Consider the following 17,222-nt stretch of genomic DNA (forward strand, 5'->3'; position numbering starts at 1 on the left):
TCTCCTCATTCATTCCCATCCTCTCTCTCTCTCTCTCTCTCTCTCGCTCTCTTCCTCTCTCCTTCTCTTTCTTTCTTGCACCCCTCTATCCTTCCCCCTCTCTCTTCTCCTCCTTCTTCCATTCTCTTCATCTCAGTCTGTCTCTCTCTCTCCCCTCTTCTCCTTCATCTCTCCCTCTCTCTTTCTTCTCTCTCTCTCTCCCTCCTTTTCACCCCTCCTCCTCTCTATCTCTCTCCGTTTTCTCTCTTTCTTTCATCCCTCTAACTCTCTTCTCCTCCTCCTTCTGTTCTCTTCTCTCTCTCTCTCTCCTTTCTCTTTTCTCTCTCTTTCACCCCCTTCTCATTCTCTCCTCATTCATTCCTTGCTCTCCTCTCTCTCTCTCTTTTTCTCTCTCTTCCCCCTCGCTTCCTTCACTGTCTCTCTCCCCCACTCTCTCTCTCTCTCTCTGCTCCTCTCCATTCTCTCTCTCTTCCTTTTTACTCCTCCTCACCTCTCTCCTCTTTCTCTTTTTCTTTCACCCCTCTATACATCCTCCTCCTTTCATTCTCTTTGTCTCCGTCCATCTCTCCCTCTCTCTTTCTCTCTCTTCTCTTCTCATTCTCTCCTCATTCATTCCCCCTCGCTCTCCTCCTCCTCTCTCTCTCTTTTTCTCTCTCTTCCCCCTCGCTTCCTTCACTGTCTCTCTCCCCCACTCTCTCTCTCTCTCTGCTCCTCTCTTCCTTCTCTCTCTCTTCCTTTTTACTCCTCCTCACCTCTCTTCTTCACTCTCCTCCTCTCTGTCTCTCTCCTCTTTCTTTCTTTCTCTCTTTCTTTCACTCCCCCTCCTTCCATTCTTTTTGTCTCTGTTCATCTCTCTCTCTCTCTCCTCTCGTCCTCTCTCTTTCTCTCTCTCTCGCTCTCTTCCTCTCTTCTCCTCCTTCTTCCATTCTCTTCATATCGCTGTCTGTCTCTCTCTCTCCCCTCTTCTCCTTCATCTCCCTCTCTCTTTCTTCCCTCTCTCTCCCTCCTTTTCACCCCTCCTCTCTCTCTCTCTCTCTCCATTTTCTCTCTTTCTTTCATCCCTCTAACTCTCCTCTCCTCCTCCCCTCCTCTCTCTCTCTCTCTCCCTCTTTTCACCCCTCCTCACCTCTCTTCTTCACTCTCCTCCTCTCCGTCTCTGTCTGTTTCACCCCTCTCCTTTCCTCATCCCCTCTTTCTCTCTTTCTTGCACTCGTCTAACCCTCCTCTGCCCTCTGTCTTCCCTCTCTCCTCCTCCTTCCATTCTCTCTCTCTCCTCTCTCTTTCATCCCTCTTCTCATTCTCTCCTCATTCATTCCGCCTCGCTCTCCTCCCCTCTCTCTTTTCTCTCTCTTCCCCCTCTCCTCCTTCACCATCTCTCTCTCTCTCTCTCTACTCCTCTCTTCCTTCTCTCTCTCTTCCTTTTCACTCCTTCTCACCTCTCCTCTTCATCCTCCTCCTCTCCATCTGTCTCCTTTTTCTCTCTTTCTTTCACTCCTCTATCCATCCCCCTCCTTCCATTCTCTTTGTCTCTGTCCGTCTCTCTCTCTCTCTCTTTCATCCCTCTTCTCATTCTCTCCTCATTCATTCCCCCTCGCTCTCCTCCCGTCCTCTCTCTTTCTCTCTCTCTCTCTCTCTTCTCTCTCCTCTCTTTCTTTCTCTCTCTCCCTCCTCCTCTCCCCCTCTCTCTTCTCCTCCTTCTTCCATTCTCTTCATCTCTGTCTCTCTCTCTCTCTTCCCTCTCCTCCTTCATCTGTCTCCCTCTCTCTTCTCTCTCTCCCCTCTCTTTCTTCCCTCTCTATTCCTCCTTTTCACCCCTCGTCCTCTCCATCTCCTCTCTTTCTTCACTCTCTCTCGCTCACTCTTTCATCCCTCTTCTCATTCTCTCCTCATTCATTCCTCCTCGCTTCCCGCCTCTCTCTCTCTCTCTCTCTCTCTCTCCCTCTTTTCACCCCTCCTCACCTCTCTTCTTCACTCTCCTCCTCTCCGTCTCTCTCCGTTTCACCCCTCTCCTTTCCTCCTCCCCTCTTTCTCTCTTTCTTTCACTCGTCTAACCCCCTCTCTCTTCCCTCTCTCCTCCTCTCCTCTTTCTCTCTTTCTTTCACCCCTCTAACTCTCTTCTCCTCCTCCTTCCGTTCTCTTTGTCTCTGTCCATCTCTCTCTCTTTCACCCCTCTTCTCATTCTCTCCTCTTTCATACCCTCCTCTTCTTCCCCCCTCTCTCCTCCTCTCCCTCCCTCTCCCTCTCTCTGTTTCACCTCCTCCTCCACTCCATCCTCCTCCCCTCTTTCTCTTTCCCTCTTCTCCTTCACCATCTCTTTCTCTCCCTCGCTCTTCTTTTCACCTCTCCTCTTTCGTTCTTTCTCTCCTCCTCTTCCTGCTCCCCTCTCTCTCTCTCTCTCTCTCTCTCTCCCCTCTCCTTCTTCATCTCTCTCTCTCCTTTTCACTCCTCCTCTCCTTCTTTCTCTCCTCTTCCACCTGCTCCCCTTCCTCTCTCTCTCTCTTTCTCTCTCCTCCTCCTCCTCCTTCACCATCTCTCTCTTCTCAGCCCTCCTCCTCTTCTTCTTTCTCCTTTTCACCCCTCCTCTTCTCACCTCTCTTCTTCACCCTCCTCCTTTCCATCTCTCTCTCTCTTCTTTCCATCCCCCCCCTCTCTCTCTTCCCCTCTCCTCCTTCATTATCTCTCTCTCTCTACTTTCCAGCCCTCCCTCACCTCTCTTCTCCACCCTCCTCTCCTTCTTTCTTTCTCTCTCTCTCTCTTACCCTCTCCTTCATCATCTCTCTCCTTTTCACCCCTCCTCTTCTCACCTCTCTACTCTACCCTCCTCTCCTTCTTTCTCACCTTCTCTTCTCCTCTCTTCCTCCTCTCCTCCTCCTCCTCCTCCTCCCTCTCTTTCTTTCTTTCTTTCTTTCCCCCCGTTCTCCCACACCTCCGCCCTCTCCTCCTCCAGGATTTCCCCGGGATTAAGCGCTCTTCCCCGGTATAATCTCGCTGTCACGGCTCCTTGGCTCCGCGCTGCCTGCTGATGGTGGATCATTTGGCACCGGGGCTTGGCTGCTCCTTTGGCCGCCTCCCTCTTCGCATATGGCGGGGTACTGGAGAGGAGACACTCGCGCTAATTGGACAGGCATCTCCATCTCCGCTCGCGTTAACCTGATTAGAAACAGCAGCGCGGTTTTACCCAATCTGTGCGTAAAACCCGTGCGTAATTCCAGAATCTGTGCGTAAAACCCGTGCGTAATGCCTGAATCTGTGCGTAAATCCCGGGTGTTAGCGGGTTTATTCTCGTGTAGAACGCTTCAGAAAGGAAGATTTGAAATGTTACAAAAAGGAAAACACAAGTTGAATATTTTAAATTCTCTTTTCTGTCACAAGAGGGCGGTCAAGGGCAGTCTAGTCCTGGTTTAGTCCACCTTTAGTCCCGCCTGAAATTTGGATCCCATTCACTTTTTTTCCACACCCAGATAAAGCAAACTGGATTTTTACCTGGTTTTCACCTGCTTCAGTCTTGGTTTAGACCTGGTTTAGACCTGGGTTAGTCCTGGTTTAGTTCTGGTTTAACCCTAGGCCTGATTCTAGTGGTTCATCCCTTATTCCAGTTAGGACATGCTTTAATCCTGGTTTAGTCTTGGATTAGTCCTGGTTTAGACCTGTTTTAGATCTGGTTTAGACCTGGGCTAGTCCTGGTTTAGTCCTGTCTTAATCCTGGTTTAATTTTGATTCAGACAGACCCGAGACTAGTGGTTCAGACCTGGATTTAGGTGTTGTCCATCCATTATTCCAGTTTGGACATCCTTTAGTCCTGGTTTAGTCTTGGTTTAATCCTGGTTTAGACCTCGTTTAATACTGGGCCCAAGACTAGTGGTTTAGCCCTAGATTTAGGTTTCATTCATTAATTATTCCAGTTTGGATTTGCTTTAATCCTGGTTTAGACTTGGTTTAGTCCTGTCTTAATCATGGTTTAATTTTAATTCAGACAGACCCGAGACTAGTGGTTCAGTCCTGGATTTGAGTATGGTTTTATTTATTTTATTTCAGTTTGGACATGCTTTTGTCCTGGTTTAGTCCTGGTTTAGTCCTGGGCCCAAGTCTACTGGTTCAGACCTGGATTTAGGTGTGGTTCATCCATTATTCAAGGTTGGATGTGCTTTAGTCTTGGTTTAGTCCTGGTTTAGACCTGGTTTAGTTCTGGTTTAAGCCTGGTTTAGTCCTGGTTTAGTTCTGGTTTAGGCCTGGTTTAGTCCTGGTTTAGTTATGGTTTAATCCTAGGCCTAATTCTAGTCGTTCAGATCTTAATTTAGGTGTGGTTCATCCATTATTCCAGGTTGAACGTGCTTTAGTCCTGGTTTAGTCCTGGTTTAGTCCTGGTTGAGTCTTGGTTTAGTCTTGATTTAGTCCTGGTTTTAGTCCTGGTTTAATCCTGGTTTAATCCTGGTTCAGACAGACCCGAGGCTCGGTGATGAACATCCGTTATTCCAGTTTGGACGTCCTTTAGTCCTGCTTTAGTCCTGGTTTAGTTCTGCTTTAATCCGCACTGTAGAATCTTCTCTTAAAGCTTTTGTTTTCTCCGTTCTGTTAAAAATGACGTGTATGACTCTATGAACATTAGACATAAAATAAAAAAAAAAAAAAAAAAACATTTAATATCGTGCACATTTGTCTTTTCTGGCACCGCGCGCCTCTCCTCGTGCCTCTTCTGTGGATATTTGGCCCGTGCGCTCTCGTGTTTCCCTCGCGCTGCCATCCCGCACCAAAACACGCGGGAAAACCATATTTGGTGTTGCCTCTGACGTTTCTCGCGCGAACCGTCCAATCGGAGACGAGAGGTGTGGTCGGGTGACGTAGGACATGCCCTTATTTGGTGCTCTGCCCGCCCCCTCCGCTCCACGAGGGTCCCCCGGGATTCCCCTCGTCCTGTGGCCGGGAGAAGAGGCTCTCCGCCGGGACGCTGGAGCCATAAAGAGTCGGGGAGGGAGGGGAAGAGCTCCGCCGCTGCCCAATCCGCCTTTCCCCCGGGAGCGCGCCCGAGCAGCCCTGCCACGGCCCGGCCCTCCTCCTCCGTCTAATCTCTCCATTTTACTCCTTTTTGAAGCCTGTTTTTTATCCCACTTTTCATTTCTCGGCGCCGCTGCTGTGCTCCAAAGCTGCTGTGATCCCCGGCTCTACGCGCGCCTTGTACCCCCGCTCAGAGGTGCTCCAGAGGCGGCCACACTCCAGTTCTTGCCCCGCTGATCCTTCCCGGTGCCGCTCCCCTCTGTTGTGCAGCTCTTTGGGCGTTTGAAGCGCTCTCAAAACGCGCCCGGGATCTTAAAACACAAGCCAGGAACAAGCCCACTGGGATCCGGACCGCGCTCTAGACCAGGACCAGGACTCGGGACTTTGGGACCTGTTCTAATCCAGGTGGTCCTCCGCTTTTAGCTCACGCTTCGGGGAATTCGGCGCGACTTTGGACGCATTTCTGAAGGTTTTCTGCCTCCCGTTTGATCCCTGGAGCCTCTTACGCCCAAGCATCACCAGACCCGGGATTTTTACGCACGGTTATCCAAATTATACAACCTAAAGAGTATATTTGTGAACTTTGACACGAAACAATGCGATATAATGTAAAGTTTTGACATCATTTTAAAGCCTTTACCTATTTTGAATTGAAATACCAGAACTTTCCACTTTTGCATGAACTAACGGGACACCAAAAACGCCACTTTTACGCAGGTTAAGTTTGTCTCGGTAAATAAACCAGACGCAATAAAAGCATTTACGCAAACTTTACACAGAAAAGGCGCAATATTTGTGATTTCAACATGTGTTTTAATCAAGACAATGAGCTCCAGTAGCCGCCGGGAGGAGATAACGGGACTGGTCTGAAGCGTCGACTGACAAAGGCGAGAGATAAAGCCGAGCTCCGCGTCTCTTCTTGGCGGGGGGATTGCTGCGCTGGTTCTCCGCTGCTGCTTCGGCCGGAGAAGGAGCCGGACATGTTCTCCATCCAGGACGGACTGCCGCGGGGGGCGCTGACCATGAAGGAGGAGCCGCTGCCCACGGGCATGACCCCGGTGCGCGGCTGGATGCAGAGCACGGGGATCCTGGACGCCAACACCGCGGCGCAGAGGTGAGTGAGACGCGCGGGGGTCGGTGTGTACGCGCGTTTGGACTGAACCAGAGACACGCAAAAGGAGGAGGAGGACACCCTGATTTGTCCAAGCCACTTCATTTATACAGCAAATTTTATAAGCTTTTATAACGATTCCAAAGTGCTACAAACAAATAAACAATCCCTCAGTGCGCATACAAATATCAATAACAACAATTAAAATAAGAATAAAAGATCAACATTTTTAGTCACTGGACGCACCGGCGTGTTTGGTTTAAGGTGTCTTTATTTGCATCCTTGGGTAAATTTGTCTTGCAGTGGTTAAAAAGCATCAATCAACAAACAAAAATGAACAAAACTATCAATTGCGCCGAGTGACTTTATTAAAAAACACACACACACAATGGAGAAACTGTCTTTGTGTCTTTTGGTCCTGCACTTTGCTAGACTTAATAATGTTCTTTTTGAAGACATTTCCAAAGCCCCAGGGAGATCTACCAAAGCTAAGGGTTAAACCAGGGTTAAAATAGTTCTTAAAATAATCTTAAATGACAAATCGGGAGGCAGAATAAAGAGGAATTAAACCTTGAAATACTCCAAACCAGCGCTCAGTTTGGACACATTTTCACGCTTGGCATTACCCTGGTTTATTTCACTTTACATTTGGATCTGACTTGGCATTGTGATAAAAAGAGACTCTAATAATAAGAATAACAAAAATATAAACTTATCAAACCAGATCTGCGAACGCGTAAATGTCAGGACCTCCGGGATCGATTTCAACAAGAAGAGGCATGCGTATTTTTCCCCATTTCGATGCCTAAAATAAAAGAGACTTGTTGACATTTTACACTCAATTTGAGTAATTTCCAGGACGTATTTTGAAACAGAATCTTGCCTAAATAGGATTATATTTCACAAAATATTTCAAGAGTGAATGTTTTTTTTCACAACGACCCCAAATTTGACCCCATAAGTACATTTTAAAGACTTGTTTAGGGACAAAACTTGGATTAGACACGCACTTTTACGCACGGTGTCACGGCTGGTCACGGCTTGGCACACCACACCACGCATTTTATTATTGTGTTTTTGAGCTGTACAAATCAATCTGAATTTAAACCAACTCTAGAATTGAAAACTATAGAGGAATTTGACAAGAAATACGCCAGGTTATTGTCAGACCGAGAGCACACAGCTCTGGAATTCCTTACTGCTTGTGCGTAAAAGCGTCTGATACGAACCAGATTTCAAATTGACACATTTTGACAAACACCAGGAATTGACAGCTTTATTGACAACGCAAGCGCGGACCAAACGCGGACCATTCCTTCTCACGGATTCCCCCTTTTTTTTACGCAAGTCGACGCTGTCCAAAAAAACGACACACGGATACAATCTCTGTTCGCACATCGTAAACGTGATTTCACCGTGTCTGAAATCCCGAAATTCAACCCTTGCGAATTTGAAACATGAACTACGTGAGTTCAAAGGTCAACATGCGTGCGCTGTTTCACCAGTTTGCGCGCTTTTTACGCACGACACGCAACAAGGCGCAGTACTTAAACCGTGTCATTTTGAAAAGAACTTTTTGAGAACTAAACCCGGACTTGTGGAATCCATCTTACACTTTGACAATAAGGATTTTGAAAACAAGTCTAAACCAGAACTAAACCAGGACGACACCAATATATACAGTATTGTAGATTAAACGCATTTACTGCCCCTTTTTTAAACAATTCCCCACATTTTAAATCATATTTCTACCCATGGTAATTACGTAACTACTCCCCAAAAACTAAGATACACTTATGTTTTAGTATAATTACGTTTCTAAATTAAAATTCGCTTCTTCGGTCCTGATTAAGTCATTTCTTCGGGGCAAAAAAAGAATCCACAAAATGCGCGCTTGGATTTGGTTTTCAAACAAGGAGCCGTATCCACACATTACCATAAAACACGGCGGAGGCTTGGCACACTTCCAGCCGCGCCATGAAAGATTTATGCCCGACAATTAGCCAACAAAACGAGGCACTGTTCCGCTTTTACGCGCGTTAAACAGGTATCCGCGAAACACAACGCGGGAGGACTTAATTAGCAAAGGTTTGGGTTCAAAATCAATTAATTGAAATGAGTTAGACAAAGTTATGAAGACGCCACCACTGTTCGGGTCTTTAAGTTTTAAAAATGTGCCAAATTTCACTCATTTTTACGCACAATAACTCATTTTTACGCACGATAACTCATTTTTACGCACAATAACACGACACCCTCATACTATCATTCTTAATTCTTAAAGATGAACTGTGGAACTTTTTAGTTTGGGGGTTCCGCCACTTTGTTTGTAACCATCACTTTGATTCAAATGTTCCGCAGTATGGCATTAAATGTGTCTATCCAGCATGTATTCACTTTTGTGTTTATATTGCTTTTAAATGTTTTGATAAATCGTGTATTCTGCAGTAAGCGGGGTCACCTCTCCGCAGATCTGACCTGTAACTGGGCCCGGTGGAGTCGCCTGCTTGTCTCCATGGAGATTGACAAGTTCTGTGTCATACTCACTGTGGGACATTCATGGAAACGCGTTAACATCACCAGAAAAGTGTCATATTACCCTTTTAATTCTCGGTTTTCTTTGATTAAAAAACAAAACAAAAACCGCACCAACACACACTCACTGACACTTTATTTGCACATCAAGTCTTATTTATCTGCTCGGAAATTAACAATAATCGGTATATTTTTACGCGTAATGATCATATTTAATTTGCATTTCGTCTGGGACTCTTAACCACAACTTTAACCGATAAACATTCACACACAGTCCAAGTTACTGTCGCCTTTTACGCTCCATTCTATCGCTTCGACAACAGGTTCAGTCAAATGCAAATACGTCCACGTTTTGTGCTTAAATTAAACTCGGGAGCCGCACATTTTGGTATTCCTTTCGCATTCGGATACCGCCTCACGCGCACACCTCTCTCCTCACGTCTCCTCCACGTTAATCAGCCGCGCGCGAGGCATCTTTGTGAAACCCGGAACACAATTTGAGCGCTTAGACGATCGGAATAATAACAGCGAGGGAAATAGGGGAGGTTGTATAGCTACATATGTCCGAAAATACGCCGAGGAACCGAGCCACACACAGTTTTGAAGGACAAGAATTTGCGTGAAAATAGCCTAGAAATACGCACACACAAATGTTCAAATGCTGAGATAATTTAACTCGCTGTGGCTCATAAAAACACATATTTACAATTTAAACACATTATTTATTTGTAAACGACTGGCACAGCGAGTAAATGCATAAATTTGTATAAAGTAATTTGGTTTAATAGTTGATTTAGTGCGACAGGAATTAGTCCATAATGTGAACACTGTCTGCAACACGTTTATTAATTACGAACAGAAACAGGTGTTCGTGCGTAAAAGTTTGGATAAGCTTCATTCCCGAATATTATTCATTTAAACTCAATTAAATTGTAAATATATGCATCTATATAAAACACTTTGGTTTAATAGCCCACTTGAAGTATTATCAAAGGTGTGTGACGAGAATTATCTGTGAACATTGTATGCAAGACGTTTAAAGTTGTACGTAAAAGTTTGCATAAGCGTCATTTGTTACTGTCATTTTAAGTGTAAATGAATACATCTCTATGAAATACTTTGGTTTAATAGTTTATTTGAAAAAATATCTAAGTTGTGTGATTAGAATTACTTATATATACATCTATTATTTCTATATACATTGCTGCCTAGTCTATTAGTCACTTACAAACAGAAAACATGACTGCGGTTCGTGCGTAAAAGTTTGGATAAGCGTCATTTGTTACTTTCAGTTTAATTGTAAATGAATTAATCTGTATAAAATACTTTAGTTTTATAGCTTACTTGAAAAAATATAAAAGTTGTGTGACTAGAATTACTTATATTTATCTGTTATATCTCTATATGACATTGCTGGCAAGTCTGTTACTCACTTGCGAACAGAAAACATGGCTAACTTCGTGCGTAAAAGTTTGGATAAGCGTCATTTGTTACTGTCAGTTTAGTTGTAATTGTATTAATCTGTATAAAAGAATGAGGTTTAATAGGCTTCTTGAAAATTATCAAAGATGTGTGACAAGAATTAGTCTTTCTGGGAACATGGTATGATAGACGTTTAAAGTTTTGCGTAAAAGTTTGGATAAGCGTCATTTGTTACTGTCAGTTTAATCGTAAATGAATAAATCTGTATAAAAATAATGTGGTTTAAGAGCCTACTTGAAAAAAAAAAGAATCTAAATTGTGTGACTAGACTTACTTATTATATGTGTTATATCTCTATATAACATTGCTGTCTAGTCTATTACTCACGAACAGAAAACATGGCTAACTTCGTGCGTAAAAGTTTGGATAAGCGTAATTTGGTAGTGTCAGTTTAATTGTAAATGTATACATCTGTGTAAAATAATGTGGTTTAAGAGCCTACTTGAAAAATTATCAAAGGTGTGTGGCAAGAATGAGTCTTTCTGGGAACATGGTATGATAGACGTTTAAAGTTGTGCGTAAAAGTTTGGATTTACGAACAGAAAACATGGCAAACATCGTGCGTAAAAGTTTGGATAAGCGTTTGGCAGAGTTATAATCTGAACTCTATTGACATTTTATTTCATTTAAAACATAGGCTCCTGCATATTGACTGAAATATAACTTGCAGGACATCTTTTTGTTGTTATTTCAAAAGTGGCGCATTTTACGCGGAGAAAGTGGAAAAGATTTGAGCGTTTTTGTCATAAATCCTCGGTAATCCTCCTCAAAGTGACACTCCGCGAATGATTTGGAGCGGATAGGAGTACGATTATTACGTACAGAAACCCAAGCGTTCCTACAGACGGAGCTACAGGTGTGCAGTGAAGAAAGAGGACAATGGAAACCCGCGCGTAAAACTTAATCTCCAAATTTATCTACCCACGGTTAATACTTTTAAGCAATGAGAATATCTCTCCTAAGTGGAACCACATGCGTAATTATTCTTGGCCACGATTTTGACAGTTTGATATGAGACTGGAAAATATTAGAAACCGTAACACCTGATTTGTTTTGTCATTTTATTACTTAAAATGTTAAAGAAAAACAGCTACTCCATTGCTTGAATTGCGTTTACGCGTAATTCTGTCCATTTTGGCACAACTTAAAGCGAACCTTGTATAAGATACATCATTGTCAACTTACAGAATTAGAAAATAGATGCAATATTTGTGATTTTTTGCTTCGTATTTTGATTTCTGTTCAAAATTCTCTCGCATTTCCCCGCATGACCAAATGACACCTGTTGCGCACAATCCGCAAAGTCCACAACCAGCCGCGCAAAGCTTCCAAAGAATCACAATGTTCCGCTTTGTTTTTCCAAATGCAAACACGCTTGAAATGATCGTTAACAACCCTCCATGGCTTTATTATGATATCGTATTTATGTTTTGATTTGTCCACTAAAATAACACTTTTTTTTCTAACTTTCCGGAGCTGGAATGTTCCCGTGCGTCAACTTCTGAACCCTAAACGTGCCATCCTTTTGCACATTTGAGATTTTGTTAATTTATTTGGCATTTCTAGTTAAAATCACATTGGAAAACGTTAATTTAAAACAACCACATAAAGTTACACGTGCATTTCTCCCTGACGTTTAATTTTGTTGTTAAATTAAGAGTGTTTGATCATTTTGGGAGCATGAAATTTGCGCATTCTTCACGCAAAATCTCTTTCTCAATAATCTTTGATAACTGTATTAACTTTAAAACACAATGTTGTTTATCTCCATACGTAAAACTCGCACTAGACCGTATTTTTTCATAAATTTTGCGTATTTTTTCGTATATGATCCCTCTAATGGACTTTAGGACATTTATTTTTCTTTTCTTTTCTTTTTACGTTTCTGTGTTTCTATTTTAGAATAAACATTGCGGATTTCTTTAGTGTTGGGTAAGTCCTGGGTTAGTCCTGGTTTAGTCCTGATTCGGTCCGACTTTAGTGCCAATTTAGTCCTCAATCAGTACTGGTTTAGTGGTACTTTAGTCCTGGTTTAGTCCTGATTCAGTCCTAGTTTAGTACTGGTGTATCCTGCTTTAGTATTAGTTTAGTCCTGATTTGGTGCGGGTTTAGTCCTGGTTTAGTTCTGATTCAGTCCTGATTTAGTCCTGGTTTAGTCTTGCTTTAGTCCTGGTTTAGTTCTGCTTTAGTCCTGCTTTAGTCCTGGTTTAGTTCTGATTCAGTAATAGTTTAGTGCTGCTTTAGTCCTGGTTCACTCCTAGTTTAGTCCTGGTTTAGTTAGTCCTGGGTTAATCCTGGGTTAGTCCTGCTTCAGTACTGGTTTAGTCCTGATTCGCTCCGGGTTTAATCCTGGTTTAGTCCTGATTCGGTCCTGGTTTAGTCCTGGTTTAAGTTCAGACCGCAGCGCTGTGACAGTTCAGAATCTCCACTCTTTACGCACATTTACGCACACGTCAAACAGAAATATTTCTTTTCACATTCCGCGTTTTTTTGTTTCTATTTTAACATAAATATTCTCTTTTTGTGTATGTGTTTTAAAAGTCCTGGTTTAGTCCTGGTTTAGTCCTGATTCAGTCCGGGTTCAATACCGGGTTAGTCCTAAATTTACGCACACGTCAAACAGAAAGACACATTTTTCTCTTTTTTTCTTTTTTCTCAGTCGCTGTTTCTGTTTCAATTTCATCACACAAACATCGCGTCTTTTTCCGCCTCTTACTCATCAATAAAACTTTGCTATCGACATTTAATTCGCTAAAATCGCTCGAAGCTCTCAGAAAAACACACGTATTAAAAGTGTATCGGTGGAAAGCGGTGTGTTTGAGTTTAGCTGTGGAATCTTTGGAGCAGAGAAACCGTGCGTAAAACCACAGACGGATCGGACACTGGAGAGGTTTTATGCCATTTTTTTTACGGTAACGCAAAGAAAAAGTGAGAGGACGTAAGAGACGCACATGTTCCGCTCGTATGAAGTGCTGAGTGTTTGTGGTGGAGCTTTAAGGGAGGCAGCAGCGTCTCTCTGCCGCGTCTGCCTCTCTCCGCTCCGGCTCCGTTTGGACCGAGCCTCCCCCCTGCTCCGGGAACAGAAATAAAGACTTTTTGAGAATAAACACGTCCTGGTCTAGTCCTGGTTAGTCCTGGTTTAGTCCTAGTTTAGTCCTAGTTTAGTCTTGGTTCAGTCCCGGTTTAGTCCTGGTTTAGTTTAGTCTTGGTTTAGTCTTGGTTCAGTCCTGGTTTAGTCCTGGTTTAGTCCCGATTCGGTCCGAATTTAGTGCCGGTTTAGTCCTGATTCAGTCCTGATTTAGTCCTGGTTTAATTCTGATTCAATCCTGATTTAGTCCTGATTTAGTCCTAGTGTAGTCCTGGTTTAATCCGGGTTTAGTTCTAATTCAGTCCTGCTTTAGTCCTGCTTTAGTCCCGGTTCACTCCTAGTTTAGTCCTGGTTTAGTGCTGGTTTAGTCTTGCTTTAGTCCTGCTTTAGTCCTGCTTTAGTCCTGGTTTAGTCCTGGTTTAGTCCTGCTTTAGTCCTGGTTTATTCCTGGTTTAGTTCTGATTCAATCCTGATTTAGTGCTGGTTTAGTCTCGCTTTAATCCTGGTTCAGTCCTGGGTTAGTCCTGGTTTAGTCCTGGTTTAGTCATGTTTTACTCCTGGTTTAGTCCTGGTTTAGACTTGGTTTAATCCTGGTTTAGTCCTGATTTAGTCCTGTTTTAGTCGTGGTAAAGTCCTGCTTTAGACCTGGTTTAGACCTGGTTTAGTCCTAGTTTAGACCTGCTTTAGTCCTGGTTTAGACCTGCTTTAGTCCTGGTTTAGTCCTGTTTTAGTCCTGTTTTAGTCCTGCTTTAGTCCTAGTTTAGACCTGCTTTAGTCCTGGTTTAGACCTGCTTTAGTCCTGGTTTAGTCCTGGTTTAGTCCTGTTTTAGTCCTGTTTTAGTCCTGCTTTAGTCCTAGTTTAGACCTGCTTTAGTCCTGCTTTAGTCCTAGTTTAGACCTGCTTTAGTCCTGTTTTAGTCCTGCTTTAGTCCTGGTTTATCCTGCGCGTGTAGAAAAAGCAGTTCTATTAAAAACACTCGTGCTTGTGTGAAATGAACTGTCAGACTCGTTCTCACTTCACTAAAGACTCCCGCCCCAGAGCATCATGGGAAAACAGGGCACGGATCTTGGCGTTTACAAACGTGTGGATTCTGTTCAGATGTTTACATGTCGCAAAATAATCCGAGGTCTGACAAAGGTTACGAGGATTTTATTTAAAGCTCCGATATTACGCAAAATCTGACTCTTGTGTGAGCTTCAAGTCGTGTCTTGTGTAATGTTTTTATCTCCTCGAAAACAAAAACAGACTGGAGTTGTGTTTAATTTTGCTTCATTCACACATGTTTGAGTTACTCTTTATACATGCATCAAGAGTCTCAGACTTCCGGTCATCGCGCAATCCATACTGGGAAGGAATTTCCGAAAAAGTGAGCATCAAACCGCCATATTTGATTTTACAGTGATATGCGTCTATTGTCAAAGTCGATCTTTTCAAGTCTTTTGAACCATATCACTTTTGTTTCTGGTTCTGATATTGTCATATTTTAGTTTTGGGATTCGGACATCGTAATTGTGTGGTTGTTGGATGTTCTAACAGCGGAAAACGGCTCGAGAAATTTGTTTGTGAACTCCATAGATGCAAAAGGGAATCAGATGTGTGTGACTGCAAACCTCTGTTCAAACTGTTTCTCTTCCCAACGGAATTGAAAAATAGTGAAAGGTGAAGGCGATGGGCAGGATTGATCCACAGGAAGGACCAAAAAGGAAACATTTGACTGACTAAATCATCCAGAGTTTGCAGTGAACATTTTGTATGTGGAGCGACAACAAAGTAAAATCCCGATCTCTCGCTCAATCTTGGTTACGAATTTAAAAAGTCAACGCCGAAGCGAAAAGCACCAACTGTTCACCAAGAAACACCTTCCACTGCAAAGAGACCAAGACGTGATGTTGCTGTAAAACCACAAGAACAAGAAAGTGCAGCTCAGTCTGTTTGTCTTCTGCACCTCTCAATTAACAAACGGGATTTTGCTTTGTTGTCGCTTCACATACAAAATGTTCGCTGCAAACTCGGGATGATTTAGACAGTTAAATGTTTCCTTTTTGGTCCTTCCTGTGGATCAGTCCTGCCCGTCGCCTTCACCTTTCACTATTTTTCAATTCCGCTGGGAAGAGAAACAGTTTGAACAGAGGTTTGCAGTCACACACATCTGATTCACTTTTGCATTTATGGAGTTAACAAACAAATTTCTTGAGTCGTTTTCCGCTGTTAGGATCCAACAACCACAACAATTACAATGTCCGAATCCCAAAAGTAAAATATGACAATTTCGGAAAATCCTTCCTAGTATGAATTGTGTGACGACTGGAAATCCGAGATTCTTGATGCGTGTATTATTATCATGTCAGTTTTCAGCTACATTTTACTTTTTATTTTGTAGACATCGGCAATTCAAGGTCTGAAAAGATCCAAATGATTTTAGTCAAAGTTAGAGATGTAAGAATAACCGAAATATCGCGATATCGTATCGTCAAAAGTCTCTCAATAATATCGTGGGTTGTCACCAGTGTTGGGGAGTAACAGATTACTTGTACCAGAGTTACATAATCAGAGTACAAATTAACTGTATTCAGTTACAGTTACAGTTTCAGTGAGTGGTGATTGGATTACAGTTACTTTGTTGAAATAAATGGATTACACAGAGGTATTTTCCTGTTTTCACATTTTGGGCTGTATCCCATTTTTTGAATTTTTATTTCGGTAATTCCACTCATTGCCGGAAACAGAACACACACAATAAGAGCCGCATAAATGTCTTGTTAACGTTGGTGGCGTCAGTAACACAATGGACGAGGTCGTTAATAATCGTTGTTATTAATAATCTGATTCTGCAGCATTTTGACTAAGAAACACCCAATATTACTGATTTTTACTGAGCTGGCACCTTTATGTTTGTACTGAAAGTCATATAAAAACAATATGACACCTAACACAGTAGGTGGACATAATTTAAGGTGATCTCATATAAAAATAATTTCTCTATCAATAATATTTTTTATTCTAGTTAAGGAAAGACTGGACTTTTTATTTTTTAGCAGATAAAACTTCTTATGTTCAGATTTCCTCGTTGTTGCTTCTCTACAGTAAACAAATACCTGTTCATGGAGACTTGGGCTCAACAGACAATTTGAAAGAGAACAAACATGAATTTTCAGGATGTGGTTGTTACGTTCATGTCGTTTTAAAAAACATGACAATATCAAGTTACGCTACTCACCTTAAGTAATTTAACAAATTACGTTGCAAACTACATTTTGGGGTGTGTAATCTGTAATCTGTAGGGGAAAACATTTTAAAAGTCACCTTCCCAAAACTGGCTGTCAAAATATATCGAATCACAAGTTTCTTTGCTTAAATTCATGGTTTTATAGAAGCAACAGTTTATAAACATCGGGAACTACATTTCCCATGATTCATTTCAGCGCAAACATGAAGAAATATCCTATAAATATTACTTGAATTCTTGGGATTGTGACGGAAATAATTCACACTAAAATCTTGACAAGGTATTTTAAAAGCAAAAAAGTGTCACATCTGCAATTATATCAGCCTCTTCAAAATATCATAATAAATATCGTATAGTGAGATGCATATCGTGATAATATCGTGCTGAGAGATTTGTGTATCGTTACATCCCAGTGAAGGTTTACGGCACCAACCTGTAGCTCAGGATCTGCCAGTCGCTCTTCACCCCCCAGAGTCACTCACCAAGGGATTTCTGAATTACACTTGTGCTGAATAACGCAAATCAGATCGATTAAAAGACTATTACCATCGTAAATGTATAACAACTGAATAACAAATGTTGTGCACTAAATAAACGTGTAAACGTCTAAATCAGGGGAGTCAAACTCAAATTCACAGAGGCCAAAATAAAAAAAAAACTGGGACTAAGTCGTGAGTCAAACTAAATATTTATTGAAAAATGTCATTAACATTTGCATATTTTCCTCTTCTTTTCGAGATACGTACACTGTAAATAATTTCACAATGTTTAACTGTAAAAATCCACA

The 17,222-nt window shown here is 42.2% G+C and overlaps 1 protein-coding gene across 4 annotated transcripts in view; it reads left to right on the plus strand.

Annotated features, from left to right (window-relative positions):
- Window positions 1–5,972: 5,972 nt before the first annotated feature.
- The window catches only part of LOC110167936 (transcription factor COE3-like), a 168,983-nt gene continuing 157,733 nt past the window's right edge, over window positions 5,973–17,222 (plus strand). For all 4 annotated transcript variants that reach the window (XM_055160114.1, XM_055160117.1, XM_055160115.1 and 1 more), the window contains exon 1: window positions 5,973–6,106. In XM_055160114.1, the coding sequence (XP_055016089.1) occupies window positions 5,973–6,106 (134 nt within the window). The remainder of the gene's footprint in view (window positions 6,107–17,222) is intronic.

The sequence above is a fragment of the Boleophthalmus pectinirostris genome, unplaced genomic scaffold (genome assembly GCF_026225935.1).
Source record: "Boleophthalmus pectinirostris isolate CB_2022bp ecotype Guang Dong unplaced genomic scaffold, ASM2622593v1 HiC_scaffold_3, whole genome shotgun sequence".
Lineage (NCBI taxonomy): Eukaryota > Metazoa > Chordata > Actinopteri > Gobiiformes > Gobiidae > Boleophthalmus > Boleophthalmus pectinirostris.